The sequence below is a fragment of the Marmota monax genome, unplaced genomic scaffold (genome assembly GCF_021218885.2).
Source record: "Marmota monax isolate L192 unplaced genomic scaffold, Marmota_monax_Labrador192_F-V1.1 WCK01_AAM20220418_F8-fsc01309, whole genome shotgun sequence".
NCBI classification, from domain to species: domain Eukaryota; kingdom Metazoa; phylum Chordata; class Mammalia; order Rodentia; family Sciuridae; genus Marmota; species Marmota monax.
Window position 1 is genome coordinate 1 of NW_026694506.1, and position 23,124 is coordinate 23,124.

The 23,124-nt window shown below is 32.5% G+C and overlaps 1 protein-coding gene across 1 annotated transcript in view; it reads right to left on the bottom strand.

Moving 5' to 3' along the window:
• Window positions 1-1,300: 1,300 nt before the first annotated feature.
• LOC124076285 (transcription factor RFX3-like) overlaps window positions 1,301-23,124 on the bottom strand; it is a 71,575-nt gene continuing 49,751 nt past the window's right edge. Inside the window, 5 exon segments of the mRNA XM_046420132.2 lie at window positions 1,301-3,275; window positions 3,774-3,889; window positions 7,834-7,946; window positions 9,624-9,745; window positions 20,947-21,066. Of these exon segments, the coding sequence (XP_046276088.2) occupies window positions 3,050-3,275; window positions 3,774-3,889; window positions 7,834-7,946; window positions 9,624-9,745; window positions 20,947-21,066 (697 nt within the window). The 3' untranslated portion in view covers window positions 1,301-3,049.

The following is a 23,124-nucleotide window of genomic DNA, read 5'->3' on the forward strand; positions in this document are numbered from 1 at the left end:
TATTTAATGAATAAATGCTTCAAGAACTCAGAACATAAAATTAATTTCTGCATGTTTCCTACTATATGGTAGATATAAAATATTATAGTCTACTATTAGAAATTAAGAAGTTACATTTTTGGCCAACTGCTCCCAAGAATATAACATCAATGATAGGATTAAATTATTTGATTTTTCTTTCTGTGCTCTATTACCTTTGTAAAAATAGATTTTAAAAATATTTTGACTCACTTAAATTATTTGCAAAGGATATAAAGTTTTCTATTCCAATAAAAAAAAAAACAACTAAGTATTTTAAAAAGATCTATTTAATGGTCAAATGACAGAAGAGACTGAAATGACCTAAATTTTGATTAGGAAAACACTCAAGAAGTGTGGACTTTTAACCATGAGAATTGGAAACTCTGAATCAGAAATTTCTTGAGAACTGATCTTTTGAAATCTCAAAAGTTTCCCACATTAGCCAAAAAAAGAAAGAAAAATATCTTTCTGTTGTGCTATGTACTAGAACCATGGAGTGCAGGCATGAATGGAAATGAAAGAGAGTGAAAAAACCTTAACAACCTTTTGAAACTCAGTAAAATTTTGTTCACGATTCAATTTGGCAATTTGCATTTTCCATGTTTCCTACTATTAATATTTAATATTTATTTAATCTAAAAATATGAGACTCTCTATATATTATTTTAAAAAATTTATATGGGCCTTATTTTATCTATACAAACTTTATGTGAAGAAGATAATAAAATAAAAATATGTACTCTGTATTTTAAATAAGTTTTTAAATTTTATTTTTTAGTTGTAGGTGAACACAATACCTTTATTTTATTTTTATGTGATACTGAGGATCAAACCCAGTGCATCATGCATACCAGGTGAGCTCTCTACCTCTGAGACACAACCCCAGCCCATGTATTTTAAATAATTTTAAGGTTTTACTGTTTTTGTACTAAATGACATTCTAGGTCGCCTTTAATTATATTCATAATAGCACATTTAAGTATGGCCAGTTGAGTTCTTATACAATATTTTATACTTATTTTTTTCATTTTCAGATAAATGTATTTTAGAATACAGTAGCTTCAAGCTGACTTTAAATTAGTGTGATGTGCAGACTTTTTTATTTTTTTTGGTTAATAAAAGAAATCCCATCTGGACAGAAAATGGTAGAGTGAAGTACTAGTAGCCAGGAAAATACAATTTTTTAAATATAAAATTAAGTTTGCTTGCTGTATAGGGATTCACGTAAGATCAAAATTGTATAGACTGATTCCAACAACTTTAAGACTTACAATGAATATATGGCTTGAAATTTAAAATTTATTCCAAAACTAACTTGTCTCAACCTACTCAAGGTTAGTATTCAAATTCATACAATTAGAAGACAGATATTTAAATTGTGTTTGAAGTTTAATTTTGTTAAGCCTCATTGCAGAACGGGAATTAAATTTGGTAGGATGGTACATGAAATACATTTCATAATTTCAGAGAAGTTATTCAGTTTTCTGCTAAGTGTAGAGACCAAATACAGAATAAACTGTTTTTCAAATCAAAATTTGCAAGACAAAGGACAATTGTATTGTGTACTTAAAATTCTAAGACTTAAAGTCAACTAAAATTGATACATGACTTAAATTAGAGCACTGTTAAGGTCACAAAGTCTTATGATGCTAGTACAGAAACAAAATATTTCAAAACAATTTAATGAATATTGATGTTGATTTGCCTCAAAAAAGAAAGCACTCACTACCATGTCTTCTTGTATTTCATGAGGAAAAGTGTATATTAGCAGTAAGATATTATAGGCTAATGCGCCTACCCTATGCAGCTTCTCTTAAACATCTCTAGAGATAATCACCCAGAGCACAGGGAGCAGGAGAGAAACAAGGGAATCAGATTCTGGAGCATAAACCAGTAAAGAATTTACATAGTGAAATTTTTTCATGACAATATCACTTTTCATCACTCTTTAGTCAGGAAGCTTGGTGCAGATAATAAGAAACACATTGGCAATTTATAAAAATTGGGGACGATGTCAGTGGATTTCTTCTGTTTTCACTTATTACTTCATAAATTTATAAGGGTGTTCATTGATATTATATGTAAATATATCTAAGCATCTACTTTAAGGTGGTGGGGAATTCATACCTCTTTTTGTTGTCTGTCATATTTAGGGGGAGAAGTATAAACATATAACATCTTTCCCTTTTCTTCTACTACATTTATATGCTTTCTTAAAAAAATTAACAAAAATCATCTGTGAACAGTGTACTTGAAGTGCATACTTAATCGCCAATTTCACAAGCCAAAAGAATGCTTTTACTTTATTAATGTCAGGGAATAGTGGAAACCGTACCATTTCTTTAAAAGTAAAGGATCACCATTATATGCTTATACTGATGCAGGCAAAAAATAGTTTCAACTGCTTCTATCAGTATCTGTAATAGCATTTTTACTAATCATTGGAGAAAATAGCTTTGTTTGTAACAAGGCAGTTTAAAAAGCACCATCATTTAAAAAGGTAATCTAAGCTATCTATGTAATTCCTACTTGCTTTATAGTGGAAATACAATGCTTGTGTAGTTACATAGATTTTTCTCTTAAAATACCAGTTAACCATTATTGTTAATAGGAACCAAGTCTATAGTTCTTAACATGATGTAGGTGACGAAGAAAATGCTTTTTTTAAGAAATTAAACTTCACTGAAGACCAAGATAAATTCATTTCACATCAAAGGTAACTATGGAAGGGACTGATCTGCAATTACAGATTTTAGCAATTTTTTGCTATATGAAGGGGAACTTGTCCTTGAGTAAAATAATTTTTCATGGTTGCCTGAAATGGGAGTGTTCTTACAATTAGTTTATAGGGGCTGGCACATCTCTAGGTTGACTTTTTTAATCAAAAAGAAAGTTAAAGATTGGAAAACAGATCATTTTCCCCTTTTGCTACAGTTTTGCTCTAGGCTGCTTTCATGCAATATTCTCTGTTGCATGTTTTCTATTTGACAAATTTAAATAAAAATTAGGATCATTCCAGATTGCAATGTCACTTCCCCAAACTTCCTGGGTGGAATGTATCAGAACAAAAGCATCTGTAGTTGTCTGCATTTAACTTACTAGGAATAGGTCTAAGGACGTCTGGGATGAGAATCTCCACCAAAGCCTGGTACATCCCATGGTCACAGTTACACATCCATTTCAGAATAGACTCACGTTTGCACAGAGTTATCAGCTTTGCTTTCGGTAGTCGACTTTCTATTTCACTCAGATTGCTGGTGTGAATAAATGTAGCAAATGAATAGATGGCAAATGAGGATAAAAAAGAAAATGGACTTTAAAAATAGTTTATCAAATATTACTGAGGTTAGAACTATACCACCACTGTACTGGTGCCATATGGCTGGATATATATATATATATATATATATATATATATATATATTCCCCCAGAGCTGCCTATACACATTAAAATTTTCTGATGGTCTGAAAGGCAGATATGATAGCAATTTCATGAGGATGAAATAGCTCTACTGTAGTCCCCCATATCAATAAAAATGGGAGCTATATGTGTGTGTGTATAAATATATATATACACACACACTGAAACCTCAAGAGAGCAGTTTGTGGTTTATTTCTAGGATGGCCAAAACATTAATCTATTCACTTTATTTTATCAGTAAGGTTCACAACTGGTATACATATCTCTAATTCATTAGCTGTAACACCTACTCACTCATGAAAATGAATTGGAAAAGCATATTGATTCTGACCTTGATTCGGTAATAGTAGTGCCATCAGTTGGAGTAGAGGGAGAATAGCGCCAGAATGTTTGCCACAATTTTTCTATCAAGCTAAATTGAAGATTCACAACAACATCCAATATTGCCTATAAAACAAAATGGTATCAGTATTACCTCACAATATTACTTACCGGGTAGGTGAAAGAGCCTAATGAGACTTTATATGGTAAATATCTCATTGGGTTCATAAGTTAACAAATAGTGAAACTGAACTAAATTTTACCAATGGAAGTAAACAAAGTGATTAACTAGAAAATGAAAGGAAAAATAACTCTTGTAAAATTAAGCAGGATAACTTGTATTCCTTCTATAATGGCATCATATCCTAGCCTCGCTTTCACCTTTCTTTTCTTCTCCATTTTTATGCTTGTTTTTCTTTTCTCCATTTTCTTCCTTATTTTTCTTTTGTTCCCTTACCTGCTGCTTCCTTCTGCCTCTATCTATTCTCAGACCAGGAACAGTATAGCAAGTGATCAATTCACATTTGTCCTCTTTGGCTAGGACCGGTCATCAATGGGGCACAAGAGTGCAGAGGTGCTTCTCTATGGAAAATGGAGTTAGGGTTGAATTAACTCTTCTAAGGCCACTGACCAGGATGTTCCTAGCCAGAGAGAGGCTTTAACAAAGTATACAGTCATCAGGCCTTCAGAGGATGGCACCTAACTGGGTAGAAAAGGATACAAGAAGCACCCTCCTTTGGTCACACAATGCTTTCCCTTTAACATCAAAGAATCTAACCCATCTCTGCACACTTCCTGTAGAGAGCAGCTTTAAGACTAACCCCTTTTTATCCCAAGGGTCCTCACCTTCATTTTCTCCTTAATTTTAGTTTTTAGAACCATTTTCCAGATGCATCAAGGAATTTTCCTTTTCTTTATTTTCTTCGTGCTTTTTATTAAATGATGCTAAAATATATTACTTTTTCTATTAACTATGATGATGACCAGATTTAATCTCACTCTACCATTACAATTAATTTATAAATTATTGTCGTGCTTATGCATATGAATGTCCAAAAGGACACTTATTTATGAAAAGACACACGATTCTGTGAATATTTTGAGCCTTTAAAGACAGAGGTAACTTATATGCATGTATAATGTGGAGTCATCAAAAATTGAGAACCAGAATACGTAAAAGAGCCCCATCAAGATCTTCAAAATTCACGGAAGGCAGAGAAAATGGGCCAAGTAGAGTCTGTCTGAATATTTTGGGCAAAAAGAACAATAATTTATATTCTATAATTTAATAATTATAGAATGGTGCTATTTATGTAGCGATAGCCCTATACATGATACACAGAATAGCTGACTTAAAAACCTAAGGCTAACTCAAATATTAAAAAAAAAAAATCTGTTTAGAGTTACTCTTTTGGGAATGAGTAGGGAATGCTGCAAGTAGTTAGTTGGACAGTGAAAATGAAGTCAATACATTCCTCAGCAACATTCAGAAATATAAAACTGAGCTTTGAGCAGGGAGTGGTAGCATTTGTCTGTATTCCCAATTACTAAGCAGGCTGAGAAAGGAGAATTGCAAGTTCAAGACCACTCTGGGAAACAGCAAGACCACATCTCAAAAAAAAAAAAAAGTTAGTAAAAATTAAAACAAGCCCTAAAAATAAAGGACATACAGATGTCCCTTAGCCCAAACAAAAATAAAAACTTTCTCCAAAAGCAAATTATTATAGTTGCTTTCCAAAAATGCAGTTTAGGCATACCAAGAGATATCTCTAAGTGTGAAGCAGCTATTATATTTTACATACCTCTACTATGAGACTGTTGTAAGAACACTATCTATGTATATGTTAAAAGAAAAACATATAGCTGGAGCAAATTGTGTAGAAAATTGTACTTGCTCCTTATATAACAAAACTAGTGACATTTATAAAATCTTTGATAAACAAATTATGAGAATTCCAAATAATAAGCAAAGTAGGATTATTACTCTTTCTTTAAAAATATAAACTGTAGGAAATGTGCAATAAAGTAAGGCAAAATAAAGGGGTTCAATGCATCTTGTATTCAATATATCCTTGAATTAAATAATCTCAAATAACTCTTTTGAAAAGGACATCAACATCAACCTCATTTGAGGCAGTTTTACAAATGAATAAAACATTTTATTATTTGTCCACCCACTTTAAGATATAAATTAAAATAATTCATATTTCACTGCCTTAGGGCAAAGGATTATTTACAGGATTGGACATGAGATTTAGGGAGCTGTATTTCAAAAATGTAAAAGTCTGAGAGGAAAAATAATTAGAGTATTTCTTTTCTATGTACACCACCCACCCCATGAAAAGTGGCACAGACACTTGTGACTTTGAAATGAATAGGGATTATTTTATGGGCCATCATTTCCCACACAGATTAATTACTATACATGTCCTATCTCTTCATGCAGAGTACATTTATTCCTGACAATTGGTATGTTCATGAAAGCTTTATAATCCAAAACATATTTTCACCTTAATGGAGGAGTCTCTTACTTAGAATAATCATACTGCAATTCTTTAGGAAGTAAATAATCTTACTGTATATTTATGCTCAAACTTACATTCTGAATAAATATGAGAAACTTTTTTTAAAAATTCAAACTATATTTTTACAGGCTGGTTGCTTAAAGCAGTGTTCATTTGAGCACAGAGAAACAAAAACTTGTTTAGAAAAAATTGTACACAAACTTTCATTGAATTGGATGACAGCTGTAGAAAGAATTTTTCCCCATGTATATAAGGATAATCCAGAAATTTTCTCATCTTGGCGAAAGCACAGCAGTCAAAGGTAAATGACACTAAGTAGCTTTCATCATGCAAAGAAATGTTGGGAACTGGTAGGGAATACTGAAGAACATTTCTGGCACATACTCTGCTAATATGGAGAGAATTCACCCTGGTTGTCAATAACTTAGCATCCTTGACGAATACTTCGATTCACCCAAGCAATTCTTATTTCTGGAGTGGGAAAAAAAATCTGTGAGTGTTATAAGCTGAAACTTCTTACTGCACATTGCATTGTCAGCAGTCAGGAGGACTATCCCAGATATTCAACGGATAATCTTCAACTTTTAAGCAAATAACAAATATCCTTGGAATACAGCTATTTAAATTCTAAATAGAATCCTCTTCCAAAAGAAGAAGCACTTAAGAAAACTCTGTAATCCATGATGCCTTCCCTACCAGGTGAGCTGCAGATTTATTAATATGCTGGCATGCAGAGAGCTCACCTTCTAGACTACATCATGTGGGAAGGACAATAGGAACAGGGATCAAAAACACCAAGAGAAACTTAATTGACCCCAAAAAATGAAACAAAATTAGAGCCTCATGCTCCCTCGAAGGAAAACCTGAAGTGCTTTATTGAACATTTCTAGAAATCATTTTTAATAGAAATACACCATGGTGTCAAATTCAAAAGGATAAAGGACACACTAAAAAAATCAGTCTTCTGATTCCCAGTCACTTGGTTTCCTTTATAAAGACAATCACTATTAACATTCTCTTGTCTTTCTGGAGAAAGAACTTAAAAGAAAATATGCTACATATAGTTTTACACTATGATTTTTCCTTTAACATTAAATCCTGGCACTTGTTCCATTTTAGTATATTTAGAGTTGTCTGTTCTCTGGCTGTACAGTACCAGATTTTTATCTAGTTCCGTATTAGATATAGCCAACCTTTTAAATTAAAAAGAATAATGCAGCAAATTCCCTGTACACTTGTCTTGTCACCCATATGTAAGTATTTTTGTAGGATAAATACCTAGAAGTGGAATTGCTGCATCAAAGGATTCAGATTAGGATAGGCTTAAGAAATGGAGAATAAAATGTACTCTCACTTTCCTGCATTCCTCACCTCTCAACTCTGAGACAAGAAAGAAGAAAAATGAATTTATTAGTGCTCAAAGAAATGCTCAAAAGAATTAGTACTAACTTCATGTGTACTCTAGGAAAAAGCTTGATTATTTTGCTTTAACAAAGTTTCTGGCAAAACTTAGCGCATGTTCATACCACGTTTGAAAAGACTTACCTCACAGTGCTCTCGATAAAGACTCTGCAGTGACTTGATATCCTCAAAGGTAGTACCATCTGGCAGAGAAGAGATTTCAACTTCTCCAAACTCTGGAAGTGCTCGAGATGCATCTGTTACCATGACAACATAACAGAAAAAAGCTTCTGTGGATAGTGTCAATTACAGATTAATGAGGAAAAATTTCAGAAGACTAAAAAGAAAAAAAAAATTAGGTCAGAGGGCCAAAGAACAAGGACTTTTCAAATTAATATTTTGCAAGCAAAACTTAACAACATGATCAGCACAAAATATAAGAATAGAGGGTACACACATAGGAATTTTTAGAAATCAAATTTTCACTCCAGTTATATCAGAAATCCTACAGCCCAGGCCTCTATTAAAAGAAAATATTTCAAGCTTGCTGGTACCAAATTTAGTTATTTTCATTATCATGCTACTTAACTGCACAAAAATAAATGTAGCCTTAAATTTATTATGTTCAGATAATATAATCAGAAGCCAAGAGAGTTATGAAATACAAAGAAAACCATAAAAATAAAGTTAAATTTAACAACATTAATTTGATGTAATGGATGATACTATTGTCCTATAACTAAATTACCTCTTGTAACATCAACATGGGATCGGCTGTTGCAGTACAGGACTTTTTGCATTTGATAGGCCTATTCCAACATATATTACATGATTGGTACTTCGCCCATTATTCTTCTGCATTCAAATGACTGTGAAACTTGCCTCCACAAAGAGAATAGGGGCATGATTTAGCCTTCCGTTGAGAGGAAGGCATAATTTACATAGTCTCTTTCTGTTCTTTTTGTTGTTTTTTTTTTTTTCATTAGCTCTGGACAATTATCGTAAATACACTTTGGTGCTTGCTTTATCATAAACTCAAATATAAATGTGGCAAGTAAAACTGCAGAACTGTATTTAGTTTTAGCTTTTAGGCAAAATTCAGGACATGATTTCATTATTTTTTGACATTATTTGAAATTAATTGAAAGCTCAAGGGTCCACAAGACTATATCTGAGGACTTTAATTTGGGAAATACTGCCATATTTTCAACTTCAGTAATTATTCCAATTTGAGAATCTCTTCCAGTTGTCTTTGTTGGAAAGTGCATATGGATACATATATACACACACATAGGCACACACACTCTCTGACTGCATCTATGCAAGTTGATATGTTGTATGAACACTGTGCATGCTCATCTCCAGAAGAATTCTGCATTAAATTTAACTGCTACTTTTGCTCTTAGGCTATGGCAGTAATATGTAAAACGTTGTAGTTCTACTTCCTAATTCTTTCAATAACAAGAAACATAGACACTATCTAAAAATTACAAAAATAGAAAGTACTAGGATCAATGTAAAAGAATGAATTACTTTTTTAAAGTTTAATACAATTTTCTTCTAATCTAATACTGTCTGCAAATACAACTTTGTACACAGAAAAAGAGAATTCTTTTTGGTCCTTGAAATAACTACTGCAAGTAAACAAAGCATAATTTTAATAACATAAGACAATTAATATAAATTCTGGAAAATACTTTTATAGCCTTTAATGGATTATGCATTTCAAAGTCCTACTTTGCTCAAGACTTTTAAAAATAAAGTTCAAGTGGGAAAGTAGAGATGAACTAGAACTATATGATGTACATAGTTTCAACACCAAAACAATCTTTCTATGTAATTAACATCTGTAACGGACATTGTACTGGGAGAAAAGAATTATTGTTCTCTTCAAAATCCCAAGAGCAACTAATAGGCAGTACACCTTAACATACCTAAAAACTGTTGATGATGTTGACTTTGGGCAATTACAGTTTGCTCAACAGATGTGCCTGTCTGTTGACCACTTCCTGTGAAACCATCTGCAACCCCATCCACTTTCTGCATAGGCTTGTACCTAAAAATATTAGATGGAAAAAAACAATTATTCCTTACTTTTTTGTACTATCTCGAACTCCAAGGCATTCAGTTGTAATTTATCTTTAATGTCTCATGATAGTTGTAGGAATTTTTTTCCCTTAACAATTTCATAAAGTTAGGATGTAGGCATTTTTTCCCGAATAGTGAAAAGAACAAAGGGGAAAGAATAACAGGAAAAGGAACCATGTTTGAAAATCCAGAAATTTACATAAGAATGAAAGAATTATGAGGTATTTCTATGGATGGCAACAGCAGATGTCCAGGCTTCTAGTATTAGTACATATTTTGAAAACTTTTAGAGGCCAATGGATCAAGTTAGAAACATTTTTAATACACTGGAACTTGAATTTGAACTAAGATCTAGGAGCCTACTGGGACCTAAAAAATGTTGATGAGTGGCTTTCAACTTATTAGTATTTATAAATATAATCAGTCTATAAATCTCATCATACTGTTTTCATATTTCCTAAAATCTCATATGCATCTCAACACATTCATTTCTCTAGACTCTTATCCACATTTGCAAATACAAAGACTATGTGCATCCTTTTGCAGCAAAATACATGCAATAATACATCTACAAACCTAGTTTACCAAAATAAAAGAAAAAAGTCAGCTACAGCGTGTATTTATCTTTAGATCTTATTTATATGACCTTATGTGCTTTTCATATTGCTAAAATAGAAAAAAATGTACATCAGCAGCAAGCAGAAAAAGAAAAAAAAACTTTTTAGAAGAGAAAAATCATATATAAAACATCTCAGGCAAGTCTTCTAGGACAAGTGTACATAAAATAAGTAAGCGGCAGCTCTAATTTCTTCTTTTCTCAGATTGTAAGTATTTTTCTTCATTTTAGAAATGAGAGAAAAGAATTTTTAAATAATCTACAATAAACTTATCACCTAGAAATAGCTTCATTCCCATTATCATATTTGTCCTTCCTTTATTGCTATTTTCAACTGTGTTTATAAACATAAGAACTAGATATTCTCACCACCTACTTAACCCTTGTTTAAACCAAAATTCAACTACATCAATAGTGTGAAGTTATTGTAAATATCAGTGCCCCTAACTTGTGATTACTATATACTTAGAGATGTCTGTACTCTGACAACAGGTATGAAATGAATGGATCTGGTGAAGCATCGCACAAATAATGCTCAGGCTACTTAGGAAATGATTCAGACTTGCATGTTATCAATTATAACTTAGAAAAATGAAACTTTCATGAAAATTTCAAAGTTTCTCATAGTGATATTGACATTTATTTTTTATGTTACAGTAGCTGACAAACAACTATGGAAAGCAAAGATAAGTCAAAGATGAGCCGGGTGAAAATGGTACAACTCATCTCATTCTATGGTTATAACTTTAGGGATGACCTCCTCAACAACAAAATATTAGTTGGTACTTTCTAATATATAAAAATATACTCTTTTATTTATTGGTTCTTTTAGTTATACATGACAGTAAAATCCATTTTGACATAATTCCACAAGCATGGAATATATCTTGTTCTAACTTAGGAATGCAGTACCTCTCCTTCCTTTTCTCTCTCCCCACCATTTGCTCCCTTTCCTCTATTGATATTTCTGTCATTTTACCCATAGTTATTTCTTTTAAGTAATTTCTTGTGGATATACATAATGGTGAGATTCACTGTGTATTTTTTAAAATTTGCATAAAGAAGTTATGCCAGACATTTAAACCTACTCTTTTATTGAATAGAAAAATCTTCTGGAAAGTTCCCCCCTCCCCCATTCAGGACCATACCAAAGACGATGGAAGATGTGTTAGAAGTGTCATTTATGAAAAATCTAATGTTTTTTCTGCATTTTTTCTCTTAATACTAACCCTAACCCTAACCCTTTGTGAGCCAAGTACTTTGTGTACTTGTGTAAGGAAGCAGTTACTTAATCATTCTGTTCTAGCAGACTTGAATGATTACATTCTTATTTCATTTAGGGAAGTTTCTTATTCTCATTTATTTTTAAATTTGATTTTAGCTCTTTTTTTTCAACTATGAAATTTTATATCACTAACAATATATCTGAAAACTGTTTATGTTTCTTAATTTAAGTTAGTGGAGTTTGGAATTCACAGAGTTTAACCAAAGTAGTTAAAGGAATCTGAATCGTTTACGCCGGAGAAGAGGGAAAAAAAAATATTTCCTATAGACTTTAACTTACTAAGTTTAAATGTGAGTTTATAAAGTAATTATGATACTCTGCCCAGCTGTGCTTTATAATGTTCCTTTGCCATATATAGCACCTAGTATTAAAGACATGAAACCAAGGACAAGTGGGGAAAAAATGTCATATACTCCTCTTAGAATAAGTTTTCTGAGGACAGATGCTATGCCACAATCTACCTGCACACAGTGCTTAGCAAGCCTATAACCTACAAGCAAAATTACCTTCTTCTTTAAGAAGACAGCATTATCATTGTATCAAACACAGTGTAAGTGTCTATGAGTAGGAGATATTGTATTTTTAATATGCAGTCAAAATCACAATGAATCAAAATTGATGTATGATGTTTAATAAGATTGAGTGGGAAGCACTAATTAGAGGTCTACTATATTAAGTGGGAGATGGCAAATGCATCAAGGCCAGCTTACAAGGAAAGAAGGAGATAAACTGACAAATCCAGGAGAAAATGTATAGGTCAGTACTTTAGAAAAGCTCTTACATAGTGGGGATGAAGGGAAACACAGAGAAAATACAGTCAGAGCTGGGAAATGAGTGCTTTTATTATAACCATAAGAATAAGGATAGAAAGATGAATAGTAGATTGAAAGACAGGCACAGATAATACTGTATGGGTATTTCCTTGGTGGAAGTGCTGTAAACCGGAAACTTATATTGTGACTCATGCTAGACTCCAGGGACAGAGTTCAAAAAGCTCTACGAAGAATGGCACCAGCAAGGGCAGGGGGTTGCATTAGTGTGAGCCTGAAAGTATGGAAGAGCTTCTAGGTAATGTTAACTTTTGCTTTTCCTCTTTGTTAAGTAATGAATCACACAGTGGCACATTCAAAGTTTATTGCTTGACACTGGATTAGTGCTTGCAAGAAATCCCCAGAAACCAGAAACATTGGGCAGCAAGGGGCTGGATGTTCATCTGCCTGATTCCATATTTAAGAAAAACATTCTATCTCCTACCGTCATCTCAGAGGTTTGGGTCTTCCCAGAAGAGAAGGGAGTTTAACAAGGAGTCAAAAACAACCACATTAACAATAGGCTAAACAAATACCTATACCTATAAATTAAATATGTAAAATACCTAAAAAATTCAAATACAAAAATTCAAATATCAAGGCTCACTCAAGACCTACCTAATAAAATCTTTGAGAATGGGGCTTAGCAACTGGTATTACATGCTTCTGAGATGTTTTCTAGGCAGCATGCACAGTCCTAGTCCATAGGAGCCTCTTGACCCAGTAAGGAGTCCTTCAGACCAATGTTGTAGAAATATACCCATTAACATTAGAGAAGAGCCAATTTTCAAAAAAAAAATTCATCAGTTTTCTATTTCCCCCATGAACTAAATTTGAAATACATGATAAATATCTTTAAATGGAGAATGAATGATTAAGATAACTTTTCATTTTATCATGCCATCAGTTAATCTTAACATACTTTTAATGAATTTAACAAATATTTATTGAGCATTTACTATACATAGGGCACGATAAGTTCAGGGTTTTTAAAAGGTTCAGTATAAATGATTTTTCTCTAAGTTTTTAAATATTCTATTAACATGATAATTCTACATTATTTAATTCTGGTTGAATTTCAACTAAATTTTTAGCAATGAAACAGAACTTATAGTTTCTTGCCTCTTTGCACTCTTTACAAATCATTTATAAATATTAAATTATAAAAACATTCTTTCTATTGAAAACAAACAAACCCCTCTGTGTTGAATTCTTTAAAACCTGAACTTTCAGTATTTAAAAGTATTATCCTTCCTTTACCCCCATTTATTTTACAAATGTATGCTCTTGAGTTATGGTGTGTTCTTGATAATGACCTGCACTGCATCAAAGGAAGAAACAGCTTTGGATTTCAAAATTAGTAAGAGGCAAACGATCATTTTAACAGCTTGCAACTCCATGGGCAATCAGAACTAAAGTTGTTAATGATTAGGAAATGAAAGAAACTCTAATGTTTTAATAGCTGAGTATATGCATGAAACCTGCCACTGACACAGAAAACTTAGAAAATTATTAGGAATCTTCCCCCATGGGGTTACCTATAGCTATTATTTAGGACTTGGACATTTGCAACTCTACTGTAATCATAATATTCTGTCAGTAATCTACAATCAAGGATAATGAAACAGTTCACTGGAAGACAAAGAGTAGTATATGTTTACCATCACATTCAATCAACTGTACCAAGTAGAGAGTTTCAATAACTAAATGAAACATTTGGAAAGTCCTTTCAAAGCAGATGAAATATACACATGCAAAATATTAACTCTACAGGCAGAGTCATTATTATGTTCATAATATATGAAAGTACATGATCACTGATTTGCATAAATAAGTAAAAATGATGACCTGACAATCAGGGCAAGAGGCTACAATTTTCTATGACTAGAAGTTTCTTTTAAACCTCTTTTGAAAAACTGCCCCAGAAAGTCTTTAGATTACCTGATGTATAAAATGAACCAAGTGATATAAACATGAATAGATAAGAAAAAAGTACCACTGTGTGAAGAGATTCATTCTTTCAAAACAGTAACTGACTCTTTGATGCCACACTTAAATATACATTTATATTTATCTAAATGACTTCTAATATCAACCTTGCTGATTAATGATAGAATTCTCTCTCTTGAATTCTGTTGGTAGCTTTCAGAGTATGTATCTCTTCATTAGTTCTAGATTTATAATTGAGCAAAGAGAAGAGAAATAATTAAATTTAAATGTATTTTCCTAAAAATACTTTTAGTTGTAGATAGACACAATACTTTTACTTTGTTTATTTAGTTTTTTTATGTGGTGCTGGGGATAGAACCCAGTGCCTCATGCTAGGCAAGTGCTCTACCATTAAGCCACAAGCCCAAGCCTTAAACGTATTAACTGCAGCAGGGAAAGGAGATTGAGGCCCATGGCTAAAATGAAAATGAATGATCCAGAGGAATGGATTATTCATTAATTCAATGAATATTTATAGAGCACTGAAATGCAATGTTGGATGAGGCAGACATGATTCCCTGATCTCATGAATTTCTTCATTGTGTCCTTTTAGTACAGGTAATTTACAGTTAAATATCTAGAAGAATATATTCTTACTACAATATATATGCATGCCACATTTTTTACCTACAGTTGGCTTGTTATGGTTTAGATCTAGCAGTGTCCCCCCAAATATTCATGTGTTAGACAATGCAAAAATGTCAGAAGTGATTATGAGAGTTTACAACTTCATCAGTAGATTAATCCACATGATAGATTAGTGATTTGAATAGACTACTAGGTGTCAACTATAGCCAGGTGGGGCATGGCTGGAGAAACTAGCTCACTGGGGGTGTATTCTTGGTGAATTATATCTTGTCCCTGGCTCCTCATGCTTGTGTGTTTCCTCTCTCCTCTCCCTCAAACTTTCCCCTCTCCTTTATTCATTCTCTCTCTCTCTCTTCTCTCTCTCTCTCCCCCCCTTCCTCCCTCCCTACCTCTCTCCTTCCTAGTTGCCATGAGGCGAGCAGTTTTCCTATGCCATGTCCTTCCACCATGATGTTCCATCTCACCTCAGTCCAGTATCCTGTGACCTTGGACAGAATCTCTGAAACTGTGAGATCAAAATAAACCTTTATTTCTCTAAGTTGTTTCTGTCAAATATTTTGGTCACAGCCATGAGAAGCTGAATAACACATGGCTCTTTCTGTTAAACAGATTCCAGAGTGATACCCCTCCCCAACTTCTTTATTTGGAGAATGACAATCTGGCTCTACCTGATGTCAGGACACAGAAATAAATTTTAAAAAAAAGAAAAAGGTATCTGAATCTTTATCTAGGAAAAAAATAAATTAGTGAGCTTTTTGCGTGCAGCCCAAATTAAGTGGACCTAGTTTCCTTATCAGTAAATAACAATATAATTGCCAAATGAGATCTTACAGATAAAGTGCTTTACTTTGTATGAACTTAAAAGAACATTTTAGGTGTTCAATAAATACTTATCAGGAGAATAAGTTAGTGGTGACTGTTACTATTATCAAACTTTACATGAATTACTATAGTTTGAAATTACTGAGTTGTGATTATTTATAATTTTCCGGACTTTAATGGAAAATATGGTCATTTCATCATGGAGTACCACAGTGCACATTGAACATTTTTAAATGCCAAGATTTCTTATTTGTCTCCAACAATGCACAGGCACCAGATCATCTCACTAAAGATGCCTGCCACCCTCATTGCCTCAGACCAATTTACTTGCCCTAGATGCTTAGCTCTGTGATGATCCCAGGGAACTCACGGTCTAGAAAATAATTATAAACTATTAACATTAATCAACGTTGAAAACCACAAGCATAGAGTATAAAGAAACAGAAGCCAAACTTGTCTAATTGCCAGGCTGCATTTTCCTCCAAAGCACCAGAATATTCCTAAAGATTATTTCTCTAGTACTTATAATAATGATGATAATAATAATAATACTTCCTTTCTCCTTATATAAATACAAATAATCATAGACAAAGCAAAAACAGTTTTGCTATAACATCTTTTCACAGGACCTCTCTTGGCTTCCCCTTCAGTGCCACAAAAGTTCTTTCTTTCACAGAATTCAATTCCTGTGAAGAGACCATGCAAATAGGTAGGAAGTAGCACATTTCCTAACTTAATTGAAATATACTCATTAAAATGTGTTTTCTCCTTCCATTTTATGAAAAAAATATTATATGTTTCTGAATAGATTATATTACCTCTTTGACAAGAGAATTGGGTTCGTATCTAGGTTGTTATATGATTTCAGATGTTATTCCCTTTATGGACTTCCATTTTCTTATCAAGAGGATGGATTGAGGATTGAGAATTTTAGCTCAGTGGTTAAGGGCTTGTCTACCATGCAAGAGACTCTGGGTTTGATCCCTGACACCACAAAAAAAAAAAAAAAAAAAAAAAGAGTGAGTTGGACTAGGCCATCTCTTCTTTCAGGTTCTAGCATTTAGAATCCTGTGCCATCTCTTTTAGATGTGATGCACATATTCTAATGCAACTGACAATTGATATATATATTTGTTGAAGAAATGATAAATGCAGTTTAATATTTTGAGAATGGCTACTGGAATCAAACACAGACAAGCACATTGTCAAAAACACTTGGCTTCATTTCACTACTTTTGCTACTAGGATTTGGAAGAATAACTAAAATATAGTGCCAATATTCTTCATGTACTTCTTTTAAATATTAAAAGGAAACTGAAGCAAACATTTTTACTTAGTTTGTAGAGCTGAAAATTACTGATCTCATTTTTGTTCTTTGATAACCTAAATTAATGTTGTCTAAATTAGGGAAAGCAAATTAGTCCATTAGTGAATCTCTTTAAGAACTTAAGATTACCTCATTTAAATGCAAATATTATTTTTATAAGAGATGTTTTCAACAGAAGCTATTAAAATTATACATTCTTCCTCTTCTTAATTACCCAAAATGCCATCAATCTGCAAAGCAGTTTTTACATTGTGTCAGACTAGATTGTATTCTCTAGAATCTTACTCTAAGGGCTTACCGGAGTGCCTGGGTCCATTTGTTCGCCACTGAATATCAACAAACTACTGTAATGAACAACTCAAAAGTAAGCAGAAGACCCTGTCCACTTATACTTCCTTTGCCAGCTGTCGTATTCCATGGTTGCCTATGAATCAAGTGGGCCTTAATCTGTACCTTTATTTTAAGTAAATGGTTTGAGGATGGATATTTCTTTTCAAGTACATGAAACTACAGACTCTGTGTGACATCTGCTTTTCAGTCAGAAGCACTTTCCATTTATTTCCAGACTCATGGCTATGTTCCATGATTTGCGGATAAGTGGAAATTTCCTCTATGATCCTATTAATCTTCAAATAAGATTCTGCATATAAAGGAGCTAAAGATAATATACAACCATATAAAATAATAATAATTACATCTCTAAAAGTACTTTAATACCAAATCCACTAGAAAAATTTACAAATTAAACACCTGAATTTAATTAACAAAATAATAACTGAATATACTTGAATTTTTTCATTATAAGAACACATGAAACATGTGACTATATAACATGGAAGATGTGCCCACATGGATATATTCAATAATCATGAAGGCATTTAAACAATCTGAATATTCTGCCATATTAAATACCAGTACCTGCTATAAAATATTTTAAACCTTTCACATATCACTTGCATTTTAACATCATGTGTAAGTTTCTTCTTATACAAATCGTAATACATTCAATAGAATCATTTCACTTTTGGAATCATCAATTTTTAATTGTTTAAGGCATAAAACAAATGATACAATAAGTTCTTTTTCCATCATTTTAAACAAATATGCTTAACTTCACCCTTACATCCAGATGCAAGGAGAGAAACTCTCTTCTATCCAAGTACTTCTACACAATGAAGTAACTGGGTTCAGTTGAGGCCTACGCAGGTTGTCAGTGAAGAGTCTCCTTCAATGAGACAACTGAAGCTTCCTGCTCATCTCAATAAAGAAATCTGTGCAATTGACAACGCTAATGCAATCATTTATCAAGACAGAATTTCAAGAGCAACCGTCTACAATACAAAACTTGCATCATCAAAAACACAAATGAATGAAAAGAGGGTTCAGTACCTAACACTCTTATTTCACAAGAAAGCATATGATAAGAAATTCAAGTTGGTAGAATTTATTAATATTACTGAGAATTTTATATCACTTCCTAAATACATACATATTGCATCTGTTTCTAAAAGCAATTATGGAGGTTGCAGAGGTTTTCATAGCTCCTTAACTTTGATAGCTCTGGAATCTGTTTCATAGAAGACCTTAGAAACTGTAGCTCCTACTTGAGTATTTTAGGCTTTTTATAAAAAAATGTTCTATGAAAACCTACATTTTCATGAAAGCTAAATCATATGAAGAAGTAGGTTTTAGCTCTCTTAGGTATAATTTAACAAGGTTTTGCTCATAATTATTTTGAGTATGTTACTTTTGAATCAAGCTTTTTCTTTTTTTTTTTTTATTTCACTATAGCCACAATGTGTAATGTTGCTATGCATGAGGGTAGAGATCACATCAGCAAGTAAGAGCTGTAGCCGCTGCTACTAGTAAATAGGAGAAAAATTATAATCCAAGACAATAAGTAACAGTTTATTATAACTCATTCAAACACTATCTTCAACTATATAAGGTTCTACTCTATGATTCATTCTGTTAATTGTTTGGACTCCTTCTTAATATATTTCATTGGCTATATTTAAAAAAATATGAATCCACTATTAAAAACAAAATTGAGAATTTATGAATTAAAAATCTAAAACTCTTGAGATACCTCTTTATAAAGCAAATCTTGAACTGAGTCTGCAGGCTGGAATACATACACTGGAAATTATCACTGTGTTTAAAACCACTTAACAAGTATCCTTACCTCCAGTCTATTCCCATTAAATATGTCTTGCCCCAAATCAAAAAGTCATCACTCTAGAAAAAATCAAAGTTCAATTGTTTTGCTTCAAAGCCTTAAAAAGCTTCAAAGCTATGTTCTGTACAAAAACAAACTTATTAGCTTTATATACAACTATATCCCTTAATATATGATCCAAACTGCTTTCTAAACTGCATCTCCCAGTAAGCTATTCTGTCATCTCTTCAATGTTCCTTTTGCAATACCAACCTCACTAAATCATGGGCCATTTACTAAAGACATCATAGATATTATCCCTAGGTGACTTTGTTTACATGTTCCTTCTGCCTGAATATTCCCTTTTTTTTCTGACTCCTCTTGGTCTCTCTGTACTGAAGAGCACTTCTCTATGAAATTTCCCAATCCTCACTCTCCAGAGTTTCCTGAAAATTACTTTGTAGTTTATAGTTTCTTGACCAAAGTTATATTTTAACATGTCTCAGACTGCATTCCTTTTCCCCTCCCGATTTTCCCATACATCTCTACTTTTAATGTTTTAACCTAAGGTAGAAACTATGTCTTATCCTCTGCATGCAATGCCTAGCACACAAAAGAGATTCAATGTTTGCTGATTAAATAGATGAAGGACTACTGTGTGATACATTCTTTTTCTATCAGTGTCTTAGAGTTAGTGCTTCTTATTAAACTAGTATGGATGTGGAGAACTGGCCAAGTCAACTAGATTAATGGATTAGGATTTAAGCAGAGACCCCCTTTTTTCCTACTGAATACAATATGTTAGGTTGAAATAAAAAATAATAATTACAGGTATGGCTGAGTGATGCTGGTAAAAGGAGGAAGGTTTTTTTTGTTTTTGTTTTTCTAAATTTTGATATTAGGCACATGGGACTGACTAGAAAGTCTTTGGCTAAGAAACGGAATTATGGGCTTGTGCAAATAAATCATTTCTGGGATTCATCCGTAAAGCAGGGTTGCCAATGCTTTGATTGTCAAAAGGCTATGGGACCAGACTAGATTGAGGTATTTTTCACTCCTAAGATATATTATCCTATTATCCATCCAGTCATCCATTCATGAATGCTTCATATCTCTTATGACTCCAATATCTGCAATTCTATATTAATAAAAGTTGGACTCAAAGAAAGTGTTAAAGTCCCAAACATTCTGCAAGACTTCATACTTAGTCAAAAGGAATGATATGCAGAACAGCAAGTGAGAAGCTCATGATAATGAAACAAGTTCTCCTGCTGCTATATGCTTAGGTGTGCTTCTGTGTTTTATGTTTCACTTCCCTGTCTGAATAGTTTCGGAGGATTGGATGTTACACTTAACTTAAAAAGGGCCAAAAGGATGAAAGAATAAATATTTTCTTTAAATGTGGAAAACAGGAACATTAAAATTCTAGAACATTTAAAAGTTATCTATGGTGAAAGTTTGTCAACAGCAGCCACATTCATATGCACTTAGGTATTTGTTCTGTTCAGAAAAAAGTGATCTAAGCAACTTAGAAATATATAGCTTTGACATATCAATGATAACTCCAGAGTCTACCTTTGCTTCTGTTGCATGGGTTGTTGTCTCATAGCCATATACTGCATATCTTCTTGCAGACGATTAAGAGGAGAATCTGGCTTGACACGAATTCCATAGTAATGGTACTTGGAGTTTCCTCTTTATAAAAGAACAACATTGGAAACACAAAGTCAAACCAGTATCAACCACAGGGAATGTCCATTTAATTTCACATTTTGAAAAATCAGGTAAAAGCAGCATACTAATCTTATATATTTTTTATTTATCTTTTCCTGATACCTATTATGTTTTTATAGTGAGAACATCTGAAGAATCAAAATAAGATTCTGAGTCAATCAGTTCAAGACCCTAAGATAAGTATTTTGTTTTCAAATTAATATTTTAAATGTAATTTAATGTGGGAAAACAGTTTTGGCCAACAAAAATTCATTAATAGGATAAAGGACTGTACATTAAATATGAATTTGTAAGTGGCAAATTAAGAACAAAGAAAAATTCTACAGACTTGGACAAGTTCAACATTTTTCTCTTTATCATAGGAATGATGAAATAAGATAAATTTATTATAGGATGTTGTAGTGAAACATTAGTATTTTTAAACTTAAAACAAGATGATATTTTTTATTTTGAAACACATTTTATTAGTCTCTGTTTTAGTGAATTTATATCAGTTTTGTAGGCTGAATAAGATATATCACAACAGACATGGGGAAATTTTTCTGTGAAAATGGCAAATGTCCACCTGGAATAAAAATGTCACAATTTCCCCATGTTCATGAGAAAGACCATGTTTGCTATTAGAAATGACAAGTTTTGCTCTGAATGGAATTTGCAAATTCTTGCAAAAATAACATTTTAAATATGTAAATTCTTGCAAAGAGAAAATAGTTTTTCACAAGTCTATATACAGCAAGACATCAGTGCTCTTTCCAATTTTTTCTTTCATTTAGAAAAAGAAATGCAAGAGGAATGTGGATTAAATAGTTTTTATAAAAATAGAGTAGAATTTTACTTCCAAGATTAACATATATTATATGAACACTATACATTTGAAGACATTAAAATCATATTACATAAATAATATTGTTAATTTAAAAAAAAGTCATTTGAATATATGTACTCTTTCAGCTAAATAAAAATGAAAATTTAATGCCTACAAAGTCTAATCACTTGCAGAAATTAGATCTTGCTCTCCAAAGTCCAAAGACAGAGCTAAAAATACAAACAAGAAATACCACAAACACAATTTGTAGTGTTTTTCATACAAACTGAAGGATAGCAGATAGTATAAGGTAAGGATATAGTATAGGTATGGGTAGAAAGCAAGTAGCATAGGTAGGGGTAAAAGGCATTAATCATGGGGAAAAACTGAAAAGTAAAATGATGTTTCTCTTGAAGTATCTAGTTCTTTTTCAATTTTCTACATATCATCATTTTGCTTGGGTTGGGAGGGAGTGGAAGTTCTTTTTATTCACTGGAAAGGGTTTGGAGAGTGAAGTATATCCATAGTCAGTTTTGCTCAAATTTGATTTGGAGAAGGGATCTAAAAAACAGTACCTTTTATTCACCTTTATTTAAAAATACAGTGATTTCATTTATTTGTTGTTTACTTAGACCCCCAAACTTGAGAAAAGATGTGGTCTGGTTCTAATAATTTCAACAGATAATACTACTGATACATAACATTCCTGGCATAAAGTTCACCTTTTTTTTCCTTTTTAAAAATATCTGATTTTGGAGCTGGGGTTGTGGCTCAAAGGTAGAGCACTCACCTCTCACATGTGAGACCCTGGGTTCGATCCTCAGCACCACATAAAAATAAATAAACAAAATAAAGATATTGTGCCCATGTATAACTAAAAAAAATTTTTAAAAATAGCTGATTTAGTTTGCCTCATGATTTATATTGATTTACTTCTTGGATTAGGAGTAGAAAGTAAATGCCATAGTAGAGTGAATCTTTGGGACTTTACCCTACCACTAATACTGTCAATTTTCCTACATTATAATTCTCTCTCTTTATAACACCTCATTTGTTTAAGCCCATACTCTTGCATAGTATTTATTTTCTCCTCATTCTTCTAGGCTTTGCATTCTAACTCAATTGCAAACACACAACACAATTTTAAAAGGAACAGGAGACATAATTGTTGGGGATTGGGGGAACATTAGAAGTAAAAGCTGAAATATTGTAAA